This window comes from Portunus trituberculatus, chromosome 35 (genome assembly GCF_017591435.1).
Source record: "Portunus trituberculatus isolate SZX2019 chromosome 35, ASM1759143v1, whole genome shotgun sequence".
In the NCBI taxonomy this organism is placed as follows: domain Eukaryota; kingdom Metazoa; phylum Arthropoda; class Malacostraca; order Decapoda; family Portunidae; genus Portunus; species Portunus trituberculatus.
Genome location: NC_059289.1, coordinates 16,471,457 through 16,490,593, shown reverse-complemented (window position 1 = coordinate 16,490,593; position 19,137 = coordinate 16,471,457). Strand labels below are relative to the sequence as shown.

The 19,137-nt window shown below is 39.1% G+C and overlaps 3 protein-coding genes across 4 annotated transcripts; 1 reads left to right on the top strand and 2 right to left on the bottom strand.

The window, feature by feature from the left end:
• Positions 1-127: 127 nt before the first annotated feature.
• Positions 128-1,483, bottom strand: LOC123513258. Its single transcript, XM_045270330.1, has one exon. The coding sequence runs from the start codon at positions 824-826 to the stop codon at positions 128-130; it is 699 nt and encodes a 232-aa protein (XP_045126265.1). The 5' UTR covers positions 827-1,483.
• On the bottom strand, positions 867-3,122 carry LOC123513257. Its single transcript, XM_045270329.1, has 2 exons — positions 2,154-3,122; positions 867-953 (listed from the first exon to the last, which is right to left on the bottom strand). Exons 1-2 carry the CDS (start codon positions 3,120-3,122, stop codon positions 867-869), a joined length of 1,056 nt encoding a protein of 351 aa, XP_045126264.1.
• On the top strand, positions 1,499-18,471 carry LOC123513208. Of its 2 annotated transcripts, XM_045270206.1 has the most exons (13): positions 1,499-1,612; positions 4,091-4,596; positions 5,261-5,440; positions 5,538-5,698; positions 5,795-5,884; positions 6,066-10,004; positions 10,239-13,485; positions 13,756-13,934; positions 15,454-15,657; positions 16,129-16,358; positions 16,624-16,827; positions 17,085-17,394; positions 17,798-18,471. In XM_045270206.1, the coding sequence occupies exons 2-13, from the start codon at positions 4,206-4,208 to the stop codon at positions 17,966-17,968; spliced, it is 9,306 nt and encodes a 3,101-aa protein (XP_045126141.1). In that variant the 5' UTR covers positions 1,499-1,612; positions 4,091-4,205; the 3' UTR covers positions 17,969-18,471. The 2 variants fall into 2 exon arrangements, with proteins under 2 accessions (XP_045126141.1, XP_045126142.1); XM_045270207.1 differs by lacking the exon at positions 5,795-5,884.
• The last annotated feature ends 666 nt before the right edge of the window (positions 18,472-19,137 follow it).

The window sequence follows — 19,137 nt, the reverse complement described above, 5'->3', positions numbered from 1 at the left end:
AAAAATAAATGATGGTTGGCTCTCATCCTTTACACTGGCTTGAGACACTTAAGTTCATTATCAGGATCAAGGTTTCTATGATCCCAACAATGCCCTTAGCGGAATTTCCAACCAAATAAATCCCCCTTCAACCCACCAAGTAGGGTTGACTGAAGCGTTTGTGAGAGTAGCCAGGAGGAAGGTAGACGCGATATTGGCTCTTCGCACGTGAGTAGTAAGAGGTACACGCGGGCAAGGACATGATGTGGTCGTGGACAAGCTGCATCACATCATCAGGAGCCTTGTTGTGCGGTGCTGCTGTCTTCCCACGACGATCAACAGGGGGCACACCAGTCTCCCCCATCCTCTTCAACGCGTAGGACACACGCCTCTCACTGATGCTGTGTATGCTGAGGAATGCTTTCTTGCACACCACGGTCCTAGTGTTGTCCACATACACAGCATATTCGAACGTCACCTTCCTCCTGCTGTTGGGTCCCACACGTGGATCGCTGACCTCCCTTGAGATCACCGCCTTTGACAGGTAAGCAGACTGGGCGTTGCTGTCTGCCATCTTCCAATATCCACTGAAGATCTCCTGCACAGTGCAGTCTCCAAGCATGGTAAAGCAGGCCTTAGGACACTCACATGGCTCCCCAACCTTACGAGCAGCCACAACCTTCTTTGTTGCCAATCTGACGTACTCCAAACCGCTGTCTCTCCTCTTCTTGGCAACAACTTTCTCCCACTGAGACTTATCAGCCTTCCTTTTCTTCTGGAGGCCTTCAGCAGGTCGACGAGGCTCTTCCAAGGCTGGGGAAGTTGAAGGGGCGCTGGTAGAAGCCATAAGTTCAGGAAAAGAGTAGCGTAGGTCTTGCCGTGGCGAATTAAAGGGCAATGGCCGCGATGCACGTGGCGAGGCGTGGGTGTGACGTCATGCGCTTATGCGCTGCTGATTGGCTGGCTGCCAGCAGCTGTTAGCATGGAGAAATGACAAAACCACTCGGGATACAACATGTTAGTCTCGACTTTCCCTGTCATAATTTGCGCGACTTTGCACCTTGTTTTAGGTGACCAAATGGTCGAGTTTGGCTTGGCCGACCTTAGCATATGACTTTTACACCCTTCCCCTACACCGAGCAACCGTTAACTAAGAATCTCAAATTTCCTGGGTTACGACAATATGGCACGGGGCGCCTCATATATTCCTCATATGTTTGATAATAGCTATGAAAGTTGAAAGAATCTTTGTTACCATTACCCTAACTTAATCATTATGGACCAAGTATGCATTTTTGAATAACGAAGAATTTTGTTATTACCATAGCTTATTAAATATATTCACCATTGAGAAATTTGCTCTGTTTGTGAATGAATATAACAAGTCTGAACATGTTAAACTGAATGGTAGTAATATTTATAATTTTTCTCATGTCTTTTCAAAGGAATATTAATTACTCTCTCTCTCTCTCTCTCTCTCTCTCTCTCTCTCTCTCTCTCTCTCTCTCTCTCTCTCTCTCTCTCTCTCTCTCTCTCTCTCTTCCAGGTGGCACAAATCCATTTAGGCATCATCCCTATTCCAGCACTCCACTGACATCAAATGTTACTCACAGAAACACAAACAAAAAATCAAGTAAGTGAAATTAACAAGCTATCAACTTGATGATGTTTCCCCTTGCTATACAAATGTTAAGTGAATTATTGGTGAGCATCATGCTATTTTGTGTGCATGTAATCTATTTCAGTCACCAGTCATAAGCGAATTTAAGTAAAAATGGCTCAGGTAAAAATGGCACGGTAAAAATGGCACAGGTAAAAATAACACAGGTAAAAATGGCACAATGTAAAAAGTAGGAAAAAAATGGCACAACTACAAAAGTTTTATTGAGGTAAAGGTAATTTAGAAACACTGAACGTTCAAACACAAGAACAATTTTTTTACGTCAAACCTTAAAACAATGAAGCTTAAAATCTTTTGTTGTTAAACTTTAAAAAATAAAAGCATAGAATCTTATGTTGTGACCAAGTCCACACAACACTTGATCAAGGTTTTTTATTCCTTTTATGTAATCTTTGCACAGATTTTTGAGAAATTGTTGTAGATCAACATATGTCTTTTTTGTTTTCTTTTTGGGTGGTTCACCAACTGAGTCCTTTGCAATAACTGCACTCACAGCTGCCTCTTCCTGTTGGATCACCCGTATAAGTTTCCAAATAGACAGGTGCTGGTAGCCAACAAGATGGTAAAATTTGTTGTTCCATCCTTCACATAGGTTGTTGGTCCTGGGACAGTCATTCAAGGTAGCTTCATGTATGTTCCAAAGTTCAGGAGGAAATCTTGGTGGAATACGTCGCTGCTGGTGGCATCTTCTTTGAACATATGTACCAGAAACATATGTTTGGTCAAAGTATTCTAACAGGGGAGCTGCCTCTTCAGTACATCTATCCTTCAGTAGCTGTATTCCCACTGTAACATCTTCAACTGGTAGAAATGCCAGTGAGTCTATCTGTCCACAGAACTGACAAAAAGCCTCACTGTCTTTGTAGTGAGTGGTCAGACCAAGGTCCTGTATTTTTCGCCAGGTACTTTGAGTTAGGTGATAGAAGCAGCCTTGTGTATGTGTTTCCGGCCCAAAAATATTGCTAATGGCTTGGATGACCGCCTGCTCAAAGTCAACAATTATGGTTGTTGGGTCTGGGTAGAGTTCAATCTCATGACAGTGATCCATCAATGCTTGTAAGAATGTTTCATAGGTATGTTGTGTTTTGTTCTGCAGGCAAGCAAAAATAGTAGAAACTGCAGTATTTCCGATTGGAACCCTTATGACATAAAGCTGTAGAAAGCCTTGTGGAGCCATTGCATAGTTGCCATCCATCAGCCATGTATCAGCCGAAGCAAGTAGACTCAACGATTCATCAGAACCAAAAGCAATGATACGGTCCTCAGTGTCTGGGCCATTGTCGAAAAACAGGAAAGGCTTTGGTTCTGGAGCTGCAGTAGTTGTCCATTCCCCAATAAGTTTCAGATCCTTAAGGCTTTCTGGTACTGGTGGATAGAGTTTTGATCTTTGGTTGTGCAAAGTTCTCTTTATGATTGATGTCTTCACTTGGTAGTGCCACCTTTGCTTTAGCTGATAAGTCATGCAGGTTATTGTTGTAAATCTGGCTAGGTTTATCTTCTGTTTCAGCTGCTTTTCTCTTCATGTTCGTAATACATTTTGTTGCTCAGATGGCTGCATGATCAGGAGCGTGGTTGTGTTCATTTGCTGGTAGAGGATCAGTCATATTAAGGCTAGTGGTCATGGTGCCTTTACAAAAAGATGTTCTCTTAACACATTTCCATCTGATAGTTGATCTTGTAATCTGTTTTGTGTACATATATCCCTGGAGGCAGATCTTCTCTTTTCCTTTATTGCTCTGTATAACTTCCATGATTAAAGATTTGGTAGAGCCACTGAGATCTGAGATGTGTTATTGACTGCTTCTACAACTTGTCTGTGGCTGTGTAGTGTGAAATACATAAAGTAAACAATGAACTTGCTTCGAGACAAATTCGTGAAACACTAATGCTTCGAGTATCGAAATATGGTTTGAGTTAAACTCACTAAAGAATTCAAGAAATAAACAATGAGCCTGCTTCGAGACAAATTCATGAAACACTAATGCTTCGAGTTTCGAAATATGTTTTGAGTTAAACTCACTAACTCAAGAATTCAAGAAATTCAAAGAAACATACATATTTTCTCAAAATTCTGACTTCAATTATAATTTTGTGCCATTTTTCCTACTTTTTACATTGTGGCATTTTTACCTGTGCCATTTTTACCAGTGACAATTTTACTGTGCCATTTTTACCTGTGCATTTTTACCGTCTGTTGGTGAAGAAAGCCTCTCCTAATCTTCCCTTTGAGATATTGCATTATGCCAATCTATTACTTTTTGTTTGTGAAGTTTTGGTATGAGTTTTCCATTTCCTGTGTGATATTGAATGCTCATGAAGTGTCTGTGAATTATGAATATGAGGTATTTTGGAATAGATATACTGTAATAATGTATAATATGACTTATTTAGGTGAATATTTCTTTCCATTAAATGTGTGACCTTCACTAGGTAAAGTGCAAGCAGTATGGGAGGATGTGAAAGATAGCTGCAAGAATTTTATCCTCTGGAACATAGTAACATCTTCATTGATAGCCCAAGAGGGAGTACCAGTGAGGGTGAGGAAATGTGTCTCAAGAGTAAGGCTGAGAGACTCAATAAAATCTTGAGAAGAAATTGCCACATTGTTCCAAATGCAGCACATGACACTCCATTCCATCATCAACTTGAGAGTCCCTCTAGTCACAAGGATCATCAGGAAGAAAACATGATGCTCTCAGAAGCTCCGTGTGGAGAAGAGATCTCTCAGGCACACCACACAAACCAGAAGCATGTTGACCAGACCTCATGTTCCCAAGAACCTCCTCATCAAGACAACCCTGGAAACTTTTCAAGTCAGGATGCTGCCCCTCCCATACAAAGTGGGAATGGTAACCCTCAAGATAATGCATTAGTAAATCAAGAGGGACCAAAACCTATCATGAAGAAGATTTATGGTGGCAGAATAGATAATGATAGTAAGTGTTAAGAAAAATCTTTTATTTATTTATCTTCTTTCTTTCTTCAGCATTGTACTACATATATTGTAAGTGAGATCTGTGTATTGGTTTTTTATTACATGCTTTTATAAAAAGAAACCATTTAATTTTTCATTACATTGAAAAATGTAGGATATGTGACAACAAAGATGCATTTGTATTGAATGTAAATGAACATAGATGAGTGAAAGATCATTATAACCAAAGCTGTTAGTGTATGCTAGAATAGTCAAATGCAAATAGAGAGACCAGTAAGAGAAGTTCAACTTATGATATACAACATACTGGAAGTCATATACATGAACAAGTTGTATAGTTGGAAGAGGTGGATAAGCTGCTCTATTTGATGGAAAGTGTGAAGATTTAAGAGAGTCAACATGAGAGCAGGTGATATCATTGTACACATAGCCACAGTAGCCAATTTTGCTTTAAAGGAATAGAAAGAGAAAATAGTAAAGGATTGTTGCTTGTGGCTTAAGACACCTGTGTTCCATTAAATGAGGTGACTCTTGAAGGAAGTGAGCTGATTTTCTGCAGACTTTTGGACCCTTTAGGGAACCTGCAGTTCCAGTGGGCTTTTTTTTTTCTTCACTCTTGCATAAAAAAAGTCAGAGATAATATGTAATTTTTTCTAAAATTCTAGCCATTTCAAGTATAAGCTGGTGGCCAGGAGACAAGCTTTACAAGGAAAGAAATAAAAATGAAGAGGAGGAAAAACATGAGAAAGAGTCAACAAAAGAAAAGAATGGCAAGAGAGATCTGTCTACATCCCAGACCCAAGCTGATGCTGAGAAGAAAAGGCATGCAGTGGCTAGTCAGGAAGGTAAGGTTATCATGTGACCACATGTGTTCTTTTTTAACCCTGTATTGGATATCTCTTTTGTGCTCCTTTTGCTATGGAGGTGTGTTTTTTTTTACAGAGGTTGAAAGAATAGAGAAGCCTCAGTCCCGTGTGAGGCACTATGAAGTGGATCAAGTGAGGAAGTACATGAGGGAGAAGCAGTGTGAGCGCTCCAAGACCATTAAGGAGCTACAGAAGAGGCAAGAACAAGAGAAGATTGTGAAAAGTGAGAGAATGAAGGTGAGTGACTGAGTGTGACCTTTCTTAATGTAAACTATAGTATAATATTAATGTGAATAAGCAATCCATGAGTCTTTTTTTTTTCTTCTTTTCAAGGAATTAGCCATCAAAACCAAGCAATTGTCACAGGCAAACAAAAAAAGCAACTACAGTTCAAAGACTCCTGAAGTACTTAATAAAAAACAGGTATTTTATTCTTTTAACATCCTTACTTTACTTGTGACTTAAATATGTGAAGTATTGAACTTTTTAAAAGAACTGGTCACTTAATTTTCTTTGCTAATATCTGTAATTTTCCATATGAAATTTATTACATATCGATGATCAAACCCATAATTTAGTTACACATTTTTACTTTTTTTGCTAGAATCAGTTGAAGCAACAGCCTTCCATAGACTGGGGCAACCAGTCTGATGCACATCCATGGATATCATCTCCCAAGCACATGCAAACACATCTCAAGGAGCAGAGCCTGTCACCGGGTGTGTCTCACAACCCTGTTAGCAGAGCAGGAAAGCCAACCAAACAAGTTGAAACAGAAAGACAAATCAGCAAAGTTGCAGAAGTGTCTCAAAGGTTTGCTATGGAAGAGAAAGAGAAGCATGAGGATTTTAATGTTAAGAAAAGGAGCAAAAAGGACAACAAAAGAAGGAAAAAGAGGCATTCCATGAGTGACAGTGAGGCCATCAGTGACATAGTTAGTCGCACTGTGGAGGAATGTGAACGACAAGTGAAGTCCTCCAGTGTATCCGTGGAAAGTTTATCTTCACTGTCCTCATTTTCTTGTAGCTCATCAGATGTTGAGTCAAGAAGTAGTCAGTTGGAACCTCTCAGCTCTGATTTGGACTTAGCACCAAAGGAGCGGGCATTGGCACTGGGCCAGCTAGCACAGAAGCTCACAAGCAGAGTCACTCAGGAAACCAGTAATTTAACTCACTGGGAAAAGCAGAGTAAGGATGTAACTACTACACCTCATAAGGCAACAGGCACAAGTACTGAAAAGCAGGCAATGAGAAGAGCTTCAGCAAAAAGTTCCAATATTAAAAATGATCCAGGAGCATCTCTCTCTCTTTCCCAGATAGAAAAAATGTCTGTGGAAGAACTGATTGCCAAAATGACTGCAATGCTGCCAAATAAATTTTTGAATGAAGGGAAGTCAAATATACTTCAAACTGACCATCAAGGCATAAATAGAAATGTTCTTGATGAAAATCAGGAGTTTGAATGCAATACTCAAAATCAAATTAGAAGTGAAAACGTGACACGTGAACACAGTGGAGACATGCCAGCAAGGGGAGGCATACAGGAAATGTTAATGGAGCAGTTGCCCAAGCTGGTTGTTCCAGATGTTCCAAAGCTGAAATTGTCAGATATAGACAGGAAAGTAAAAGAACCACTGAAGAGTGCCCAGCATGAGGACCTTTCCATGTTGCCGGGACATAATGTGGTGCAGTGTGGGAAGGATCTCAAGTCTCAGACAGATGAAGAGAAACAAGTGTTTGTGAAAATGACACCCACCCACAGATTGCAACACAGGTATGTGATCCCTCAGTCTGAAAGTTATCTGACTGGAAGACTGCAGGATCAGTCACATTTATTGCATAACCCTGGTAGATATCTGAATATTAGTAAAAAGAGACTGGAACATGCTGCCACTGTCATCCAGGCCACATATAGAGGCTATCGAGTAAGGAAAATTACAAATGTATTGATAAGTCACCTGACTCCTAGAAAAGTAAAGGATGCCACTGAGATTAATTCTGTAAAAGGGCCCAGTAGTGCCCAGTTCATTGCTGTCCCAGGATCTTGTAGGCTTTCTAGAAACAATGACACCAATGTTGAGGAAAGTAATGACTCAAAACAGAAATCCAAAGAAGGAAGAGAACAAGTAAATTGGAAGGAAATTCAGTCAGTGCTTGAAAGCAAAACTTTAAAACCTCACAAGGAATCTTATTACATTTCCCAGAGATCTGATTTGCCAAGATGGATTCAACCATATTTTGTGCTCAGTGAAACTGGAGATATAAAGCACTTCCTTGAAACACAGATAGATCATCATGATTCAGGTGCAGGTGAAGGGACTGAAAATGACAAAAGCAGTTGTATGATTAATTCTGAAAGTCAAGTTGTTGGCACCCAGAACCATCCACAGTCAGATTTTGAAAAGCCAATGCATAATGTTACTTTGACAGAAGGACCATTATCAGATTTAGAAAAAGATACAGTTTCCTGTTTTAATAAAGAAACTCAGACTAGTTATAATAAATACATGGATGAAGAAAATAAGAGAAATGTAATGCCAGAAGCCAATGAAGCTGAATTTGTAGATTTAAAAAAGTTATCGAGAAAAAAAGCTTTGTCATCACAAAATAGAAATAGCATTAATAATATCCAGAAAGGAGAAATGTTGGAAACCTTTGCAAGTGATGCCGTGGATGCAGTACAATCAGTTTTTTCACAAAGAAATGATGAAAACACACTGGAAGAAGGCCTTATAGAGGAAGCTTTGGAAGAAGATAATTCATTTCAGGCATTAGAAAATGGAACTCTTGAATCGGGCAGCATTGAACCTCAGCTCGTCACTGAAGAAGGACCTCCTGTGGAAACTTCAGGAATTACAGAATCATCAAATGACAATACCTCTGCTTTGGTTGAAGAAGTATCTGCTCCTCATGAATTATTAGGAGAGGGTATGCATATTGGCCCAGCAAGTCTCAGGTTAAGACTTAATGCTGAACTTATGTACCAGGATACTTTGGGCAAAGCTCTAAATGAATTGCATAATGTAGAGCAGCTCAACATACTTAATCGAAGTCGACAAGAAGCAATGGCTTTGTCTCAGTCCTTTGCTTTACAACAACAAAAAGTAGAATTAACTGCTCAGTGGAAGACTGAAGATGAAACGAGAACTCAAGAAGAGGAAACAAAACGAAGAGAGGATTACGAAAGGCGACTGAAAGAAAAGCTGAAACAGCAAGAAGAGGCACTGCAGAAAGTTGAAAAGACTGAAAGGGAAGCCAGGAATCGTTTTGCAGAGTTAGAGAGGGAAGTTCGTGCAAGAGCTGAACAGATGATTGCTCAAGCTACAGAAAGAATTCCTCAGCCAAGCAGTGCACAGTCAGATGTCATAGCAGCAGCAGCAGTTGCTGCAGTTGGGGCAACAATATCACAGTGGAAGCAGTTAAGACCAGTGTCTGGTCATAAGTCTCATGGTTCAGTCATACTGACAGAAGAATCCATTTCTCCTGAATCTGCTTCAAATCAAAATAATGCTTTCTCTTCCAATCTGTTTAGTGATGAATCTCATCCAAGAACTTACAGTGTCTCACCTTCCTCCAGGGACAACCAATCTGCTGCTGATAAGACATCATACTCTGTTTCTGAAAAATTAGATAAAAAATTGTTGAATAGCTCAGTAATTGAGGAGCAGTCTGCAAGCAAAAGTGGAACTGAATTAGAAATTAACTCAACACAGGAATCTGTACCAGAAAGTATTGCCAGTTTGGAAGGCTCTGTCCCCACAACGGATCAGCAGAATTCTGTAAGTGCATCCACCATCAAAACGAAGAGTAATGGTTTCACACAGTCGTACGGTGAATCCATAGCACAAGGTGACAAAGAACTTTTACCAAAAGGAAATGAATATGTAAATTCTATATCAGAAAAGATTGACATTGTGTCCAATTCACAAATGAAAGCCAGTTCAGATGAAGTGATGTCTGCTTCAAATTTAGTGCCTGAAGACATTTTGCATTGCAAAACTTCAGATACAGTGAGTGAAGCCATATCAAAGACTGATGTGTCCAGTGCCACCAAAAATAATAAAAGTGATGTTGCCAGTAATGTTAAGTCTCATTCCCCAACACAGAAGAGCTCAAATTTCAAAGACAAGAAACAACAGATGAAGGAATCTGTGGCTTCAAAAAAGAACCATGGATCTCCCTTTATCAGTTTGGTTTCTAAATCTAAAGAAAAAGAAAGAAAGAAAGAAGAAAGAAACACATCAGACATTTATTCAGAATCGTTTGAGGTTGACTCAGAGAATGAAAATTCAAATACTTTGTCATCCCAATTTCAAGGGCGGAGTCAAGGAACATATGGGGGAGACCTGGCCCTAGTGGTGTCATCTGGCAACATCTTGAGTGATATGGGTTATAGGACCTCTGCTCATGGTGTTGGAGGAGTGACTGCACCAATGCCAGGGGGAGGAGAGAGTGCCTTGGGAGTAACACTTAGTGTGGTAGAATCACTGCTTAAAGAAGAAGAGGTCCATCATCAACATCAGAAAGCCCTTTTGAAGCTTCAGGTAAGAGTGTTTCTCATGAACCATGTGTATTAAGATTATATAATTCATTCCATTGATTCCCTTATATGTAATGCCACAAAATAACAAGACTGTATGTATCCGATCTTATTTGTCAAGAAACATTTAAAACTGTTGGATTTACCTATTAAGTTTACATTTTTTTTCTAAATTTATTTGACTTACATTTAACCTGTTATTTGTATTTAATTAGAGCTCTGTTGTTTCATCCCAAAGGAGCAATCATTAGTTGAGGAAACAAGGTGGAAACTGGCTGCCCTGCAGTCTGAAGGAGGACCAGGGATGCGGCGGCGCCAGCGAGTCATTGTGTTGCAACTACGGGAGCAGAAAGCATACCTCAAGCGCCTCAGAGAAACACAGAATATTGGAGCACAGCAGAGAAAACTTATGCTGATGCAGCTCCATCACCTTCTTGGGACAACCACACATCTGCCAGGATTTAGCACAAAAAATTATTTAACTACACCCAGAGGACAGTCTCCTAATCCAAGCTCTCCACGCTTGACTCCCAGAGTAATGGAAATGTACAGTTCATCCTCCAGTGATGCTCCAGATGATGTGACTCTCAACTTGTTGGTGAGAGGCCGAGATTCTGACTCAACCAGCCCCTCAGAAAGTGGTGGTGGTCGTGAGAAAAGAAGATCCCATTCAGAAGACAGACAGAAAATTGTTTCTGGTAGACTTCATGAAAAGAGACGGACAGCTGAAATTGAAGCTTTGCAGCAACAATTATTACATGAGGATAAAGAGATTCTTCGTCTAAAGGCCAAGTCTCCATATGATATTCATGATAAAGATTCTGTAAAGCCAAAAAGAAAGGGAGATTTCATAACAAAGAGATCTCGAGAGAAAAAGGAAAAAAATTCTGGATCAGTTTCTCCTCACTCATTCATGAAACAAGGCAGCAGAACATCAACAGACAGTTCAGTTCCTTCAGAAAGTATAGTTGCTACAACTCACAACAGCCAGAGTTCTGTTCATGAAGAAATGAGCAGTGAAGTGATATCACACAGTGATGTTGCATCATCTGTGTCAGAGCAGGAGGGGCTGACAAGCACAAGTCATAGAACAGGGAATTCCCAATCCAAGGAGAGTAATGGTTCGAAGAGGCCACTGTCATATGCAGTAACTGAGAGGAAAATAAGTGAGTCCCACGGCTCCAAAACCAAAGTGACATCCAGTGAATCTGAGACCATTAAAGAACAATATTCAGATATTGACTCTAAAAGCACTGAAAGAAGTAGCTCAAGTAAAATTATTACTGGTGGAGATACCACTGATTCAAAAGAAAAGAGACTAGACCATGATAAAAGTGAAAGAAACTCTAGATGCTCTGAAAAGGCAAGTATTGCAAAGTCAGAAATATCTGAAAAATGTCCAGAGTCTCAAGAATCATCCATAAAAACTAAATTTGGCTCCACTGGATCAGCCAAGTCTGGGTGTGTGAGTAACAAGTCAGACTCCCTGATCCCTGAGGATATCACAGATAATTCAAAGACAAAAGTTACCACTAGTTCTTCATGGTGCAGCACTGAGACAAGGACAGACTCTGGGGCAAAATCTAGTGATAGTAAGTCAGTAGAAGGCAAGTCATTTAGCCAGAAATCATCCACAAGAGGGCTTCCCTTGCCTTTGAAGGTCCCTTTGTCTCCCAGGTCTCCACACAGGCAACATAGACGCTATTCCAGTGAATCAGACGACTCTTTTACTCTCTCCCAGACAGAAACAGCCTCCGATATGTCGGATGGAGAGGGTAAGCTCCTCGCTCTCAAAGAGGAATTAGCTGTCAGACGAGCTGAGGCTGAGCGCCTTAAGAAGGAGAAGAGGAGGCTGCGTCGAGAGCGTTTGGCTTCTCAGGAGAGAGCCCTTAGACAGCAAATTTCAACCTATGATGCCTACATACAGCATGCACGCATGGAACTAGAGAAAGAATCAAAAGAATTGCAGCAGGCATCTATGGTCAGGCCTCTAATCAAGAAACCTCAAGTTGCAGAAACCAAGAAATCAAGACTTTCAGAATCTTTTACAGTTAGTCCAGAAAAGTCTGATCATTCAGATGTGTCTTTGATCTCAGAGGGTTCAAAATCAGATCACTCAAGTGTTTCAAAGTCTCTAGATACAAGCTTAAAGGAGCTACAACATGTCAAACCTCTTGAAATAATTAAAGCACAAGAGTTGCATCTTAAACACATGGGAGTTGTTTCAGCTAAAGAGCAAACAGTATCATCTGGTATTAGTAAGGAAGTGGAGACCAAAGAGCTGTCCTCATCCAGCAAGAAAGTAATAACAGAGGCTGTAGAGTCACAAAAGGAGAACGAATCAGAAAAGACATCTCTCACATCATCAATCTCAGAAAGTTTATATGAAGAATCAGTTTCGGAGCACACAGAAGATGAAGCCTCTTCCAAACAATCCTTCTCTCAAGAATCTAGTGTTGAAACTGACCCAACTCAGTCTCAAGCCTCAAGCACAGAGACAATAGTTCATAGTCCACAGAAGCTTGATTCATCACCGAAGGATGAAACTGCCATCTCCATGAATGAAGTAAATGCAGCACTTCTAGAAGTACTGAAAGACAATTACAGAAATGAACCCACAAGTCTTAGAAAAGGTGATGATAATGAGTATGAAGTCAAAGATGAAGGTGATAAGAAGTTGGAAATATATATACCAACATCTGGTTTAAAATCTTCAGAGGCAGAAGACTTTATGGAAGGGAATACAAATACGAGTGCTGAGCAAAGCATGTGTGAGGAAGTACTTGATGACTTTGAGGAAGCTGAAAGTGAAGGCTTCAGTCAAGAAAAAGAAGGTTTCGAAGATAAACCTCCCCCAGTGGTTACAGATACTGAGCTTGAATCTCATAAAAAAGATGATGTTAGTTATTCATCTTCTTTCTCAGAAGATAAGGAATCTTCCATAAAGACTGAATCTGCCACTGAAGTGGAAACATCAACAAGCCACACTCCAGAAGCAAAGGAGATTCCTTCTGAGAATGAAAGCAAGAGACTTCCTCCAACCCCTGACCGACAGAGACTGGTTGATGACATTTCTAATAACATTCTTGCTGTTATGATGAAAGAAACCAACCAGCTCTTTACTACTATTGTAAAAGATAAGATTGGAACCTCTAAATTGTCAGAAACTGATAGCTTTGTTGAAGTTAAGGATTCCACATCTCCAGATGTAAGTGGAAAAACTCCAGAACCTCAGAGGGATGGTGGTCCACAGTGCCGACACTCCTCATTGTCAGTGCTAGAAGAGGATTCCACTGTTGCCCGGCCAGTTTCTAACAACAAGCCAGAGATTCTTCAACAAGTGAATGAATTCATTGGCGAGGGTGGATCTGTATCTCCACATCTTCCCTCTGCCACTTCTCTAAAATCTGGAAATGTACAGCTGAATCTTCAAATGACTTTTAACTTAAGTTCTGAGAGCTCTTCACCAGTTTCTCTGACCACAGGTTAGTTGAATCTCAAATAGATGTGATAGTTGAATGCTGTATGCAGAAAAATACCTCTTGCATTAATGTATATATTGCATATTTTTCAACTTGAACCATTTCTTGTGCTAAAGGCAGAACATCTTAAAGTTAAACTTTTTATATTTATTTATTTTTCCCTATCTTTCACTGACAATCAAAGATAGTTAATTTTTGTTGATTTATTATTATTATTATTATCATTGTTGTTGTTGTTATTGTTGTTGTCTATTAATATTTTTTTTATTTTAGCAAAACCATCCGATGTGGAAAAACATGAAGAGGCAGAAGAATCAAAAAGTTATTCTGGTGAAGAAACAACTATCCCCAGTCTCCCTGCCACCCAGTCCAAACCCAACGAAGAAGAGCAACACGACTCTCTCTCTCCAAGTCATGATATTGTTAAAGCTGAAGAGTACAAACTAGATACAGTAAGTAATCCCTAGTCTCTCTCTCTCTCTCTCTCTCTCTCTCTCTCTCTCTCTCTCTCTCTCTCTCTCTCTCTCTCTCTCTCTCTCTCTCTCTCTCTCTCTCTCTCTCTCTCTCTCTCTCTCTCTCTCTCTCTCTCTCTCTCTCAAGCTGCATTCTTTGTTTCAGACTCTTTGTATTATACATAGTAGTTGTAGATTTCACAAGTGTAAACATGTTTGGCTAGTGCGTGCTCTGTCTTGAAGACTGTCTATTCCTTAATGTTACTTTTTTTTCCTACTGTCACTGAAATTTATTCTCTGCAGTATTATTGATATTGCTTTAATGTGTATACAATAATTCGTTTAAAGTTTATTGTGGAGAAAAGTTGGAATGACAAAAGATTCAATTTCTTTACTAAAAAGTTGTGTTTAATTGAGATGATTTTTTATTTTATCACTTTCTGTATGCAACAAAGGATATGGAAGGCGATAGTTTTGCTATTGATCCGGTGAGCTGCTAGACTTACAATGGCTTTATATGTGTTTGTACAGGACAGCACTGCAGTTCTTTCTTGCACCAAACCCTGTAAATGTTCTTCGAGAATCACTGATGTATTTGTAAATTTTTTTCATCCCTAATGCATGCAAACGTCAGAACATACCTAATACATTACAGGTATATTATCTCAGAATTGATATACTGTAATTTGATGATTTTCAGTTATTTTGTATCAGAATCAACATCTACTAGAATCTACATTAAACAAAAAGAAATTCTAACCATCATGATTAAAAGTTTAAATGCTTTAGCCATTGAATTATATAATCAGAAAACATTGAGAATCTTAGGAAATTGTTGAATTGTACAAAAAACATGCAAAACCAGTGAATTGTTGAATTATTCCTAAAATACACTACAGTCAACCCTCGGGTATCGCGACTTGAGCTATCGCGTTTTATTGCTATCACGCACCCATGAAAAGCTGCTAAAATTTCATTATTGTGACCTCAGATGCCTGCTATCGCGTGCCCAGCCATGACTTACCATTGCCGAACGTAAGGCAGCGGCACCTGGCAGGGAAATAAAGTAAAGAAAGAACTTAACATCCGCGCAGAAACTTGAAATAGTGAAGTGCATAGACAGTGGTGAGACGAAAAGAAGTGTTGGGAAAAGTTTGGGATAAATGAATCGACTGTACGAGAAATTTACAGTAAATACAATGAGCTGATGTAATTTTTTTTGTTATAACCTTGACATGTTTTAATTGGTACCAATGGATTATACAGTAATTAAAAAAAAAGGTAAAAATGAGGGATACTAGGAGTAAAGTATGTGATTGCAGCACCAATAACAATTTTCACCATTAGTTGTTGAATTTGGCTATCGCATTTTCGGCTATGGCGCGGCCATTTCGGCCCCAATTGGGCGTGATAGCCGAGGGTTAAGTGTACTGTAATTCTTGGAGATGGCGGTCCTTATTTTGGTAGGTTTCATAGTTTTGGTGTAACAATAATGACATCATGTGTGATTGTGCTTCAGGAGACCTTGACTGACCGGCTGTTGAACCTGGCCTCTGTCCCGGAGCTGGAGCTGGAGGCACGGCTTGGTCAGCTGGCTGAAAACACTGAATTTTCTGTGGAGGGAATTGAGGGAAATTGGTTTGATGATAATTTTTGGACATCTTCTGATAACAAAAAGAAGCAGCAACAGTTGAAAGCAGAAGAGGAGAGAATTACTGCTGAGGTGAGTAATAAGTGAAAATCAGGTTATCAAGTTATGTATGTATATTCTTGGAGTAGTGGAAAGCCATTGTTGAAGAATACCATTGTCTTATTGATTTGGAAAGGTAATACCATTATGCTTTATGAAGGAACTCATAAGAAACACCTCAATATTTGAAAAAAAAAGTCTAGTTTAAGTCTTGTTATATCAGACATTTACCCTCCTCAATAGAGTACTTCATCAAAAGAAACAAGTATTTAGCAGAAGCTTGTAGAATTGTAGACATAACCTTTCATTGGATTAAACCTAAACATGTTACAGTTGTTTCAGGAAAAAAAAATGTTTTCGTTGTGTACTTTGATCATGTATGCACAAAGTGACTACAGCTATATATTGTGTTTGTTAAAGTCTAAATTCTAGAAGATACAGCATCTGAGATGCATCTGAAGATAGAAGGAAATGATAGCAGTGAAATTATCTTTTCTTCCTTAGATTGCTCGCCTAGAAGAGCTTCAGCACCTACAACAAAAGTATCCAGGCCTGATATTTCGGGAGGTCCCTGACAAACCACCACCTCCATACACACCTCCACAAGTTATCTCTCCACCCACCTCCTCACCAGTCACCTCACCTACTCCTGTCAGACCCCCAGCCTATAGCAGCCCACCTAGCAGTCCTGTTCTACCTGAGACAGAACCCCTCACTTCCACACAGTCCTCCAGGTATATGTATAGTGTATGGAGTGCAGACATGTCTACGCAATGAACATGATTTTACTTAATTTTTCTTTCCTCTTCAAATGTTATGTTGCTAGATGTGACATGTAAGTGTGAAGTGTGCTTTCTATAAAAAAAAAAAGTAAGCTTGTTTTTCTTTATTTAATGACACATCATTAGAGAATGTGACATTTAAAAACATTTAACATGTATAGCCACATGCAATATACTTAATATTTTGTGTTTGTGTGTGTGTGTGACTTACTTTCAGCATCTCACATCGCCTCAGTAAGGCAGACCAGCGGAGGTTGGCTGCTCATGTAACCCAGGTGGTCCCCATCACAGAGGAGGAAGCCTTGCCCATCATTAACAGTGCCCTTGACATCCTCTATGAAGCATGGCGCAATAACGTTGATCCAGGAGACATACCTCCACCACCTCACACCGTAATGGCAGATGTGTTTTCTCAAAACAGGTAAGCAACATTATTACAGAAATTCACAATCAGTTTGACTGCGAATATTTTCCTGTGTGAATGAAAAAATAATTGTTGGATACTTTTAACTTAACCATGATTTTATTTCCCTGCATGCTTTTCTGTATTATATGTAGTTTTGTGTGTTTGTGTGTGTGTGTCATAGTAGCACTGGATTAAGTTCAGGGGAATTTACATTAGAATGGTGTTGCAGTATTCAGGATTATAAAGTATTTATTTTAATTGTTGATTAACAGCCTCATTGAGGAAGGAATGCATGAAGATGAAAAGACTAGCACCAGAGCATTTCATCTTCTGCTGTTCTGTTTGGCTCGAGAGCTGCTCAGCGTGCCTTACAAGATGCAGAATGCCTCCCTTCCCCCACCTTGGATGAAGCAGGCACTGCCCCAGGGGCATATGTTGAGCATGCTGCATACAAAGTCTCCTACTGAGCGGTTCTCTCATATCCAAGAGCAAGTCAAGGTACTGTTTAGCTGGAAGCCACCACTGCGTAAAGAATCCCTTATGATCCGTTGGGCACAAAAGCATCGGGATCTTGTGGATCAGGTAAGTTTATAGGCTCCTCTGAATACCTAGGCTTCATAAAATTATTATTTATTTAGATTTATTTATTTATTTATTTTTACTTATTCATTCATTAATTTTTTTCTGGACTGTAGTAGTAAATAATTTTCTGCATAGGTATGATGCAGTCTTTAAAAAGACAGGGTTGTGGAAGGTTACAGTATGTTATAATTTGTTAACATTTGAGAAATTTTGTAGAGTATGAGCTAACTGAATGAGCAAGTCACAAAATACTAGCCACAATTACAGACAGCTCTGGAGGTGCAAAGATCGTTTTAAGAACTCTATATCCTATTTAGGATGTGATAGTGCACATTAACCAGTTTGATGAATTACTTAAAGCTCTTCATTTTTTTTTTTTTTTTTTTTTTTTTCCCTCCTCCAGGTGCTGGTGAAAGAACTGCAGGCAGAGGAAGCCAGCTGGACCAACTATGATGAAGATGAGGCAGCTGTCAAGACTAAAGTTGCCAGTGAAATCTTTGATGCTTTACTATCAGAAACAGTTGCCTTGATATCAAGCATCTTAGTCAGAAAGTTAGGATACATTGCTCACTAGATTATGCATCCAAGTACTCAAAAAGTGTGTCCACTTGTCATAAATAGGTAAGTAATCAGTGTACCATATACATAGTGAATATAAAGGGAGCATCTCTTACGGCTGCCAAGTAGATTCACAAGTGAGTAGACTGATGCAGACTTCTCACAGGCTTTACATCTCCCTTCATGTTCACCAAATGTAAAAGACGTAGTGATAACCTCAGTGCCAGATGATTTCCAGTTCTGTGGATATGTTATTTGTGATATTTTAGCAATAATAACTAACCTAACAAAATATAAGTGTGTGAAAGTTTTCCTTATATATCTTGAAAATATAAAATGTGGATGGAGTGTGTCAATATAATTACTAATTTTAAATGCAACCTATTTTTAACTGTAGAAAGTATGTGTTAAACAAGTAAGACATGTTTGAATACAAGGAATAGACTGAGTAGGTTTAAGTTTTTATATTTTTGTATTTGTTTATAGTTTCAAAAAGTAAATATTTATTTCTGGGATGCAGTACTGTGTATATGTTTATGCATGAACCTCTTGTTAGCTGTAAGAGAGGAGTTTTAAGTATGCATTTGGTAAGATAAGGTGTTTTTAGTATTCTTGGATTTAGAGAGAACTGCAACAGGTGTAGCAGGGTAAACCAGTAGTATTTCAGCTCAAACTGGACTTTGTTGTGATCTGTGATATTCCCCTAGTTGTTTAATTTCTCTATAGTTTAAATTTGTAGGGAAATGTATGCAAATGTTAAATAGAGGCTCTGGTTTGGTGACTGGTGATGGTAGAGTTGAATCTGAATTTACTGCTGTTTGCAGATTATTATCAACTTATAGGTGATTCAGAAAGAGATTAAGACAGCTAGTAAGGGAGTTGAAAGGTGTGTAAGCAGGAAATTGACCCTAAAGTAATAGTTGTACAAGGATGAGAGGTGGTTGGTGGATGAATGTGGCTTTCAAGGATGGGTTTGTTTGATGAAGTAGACTTTTTCAAGCATTTAGCTTTGCTTGCTACTGAAAGATATTCCTCCCCTTATTAATTTGTACATTTATGTTCAGAATGAATGATGCAAGAAAGGTTAGAGTAAAAATTTTAAACTTATCATGGATCACTTGGAATGAATGCTAAGAAAAGCTTAGGGTTTAGTGGTAGCTACATTTGATGGGCCAGAAATGAATA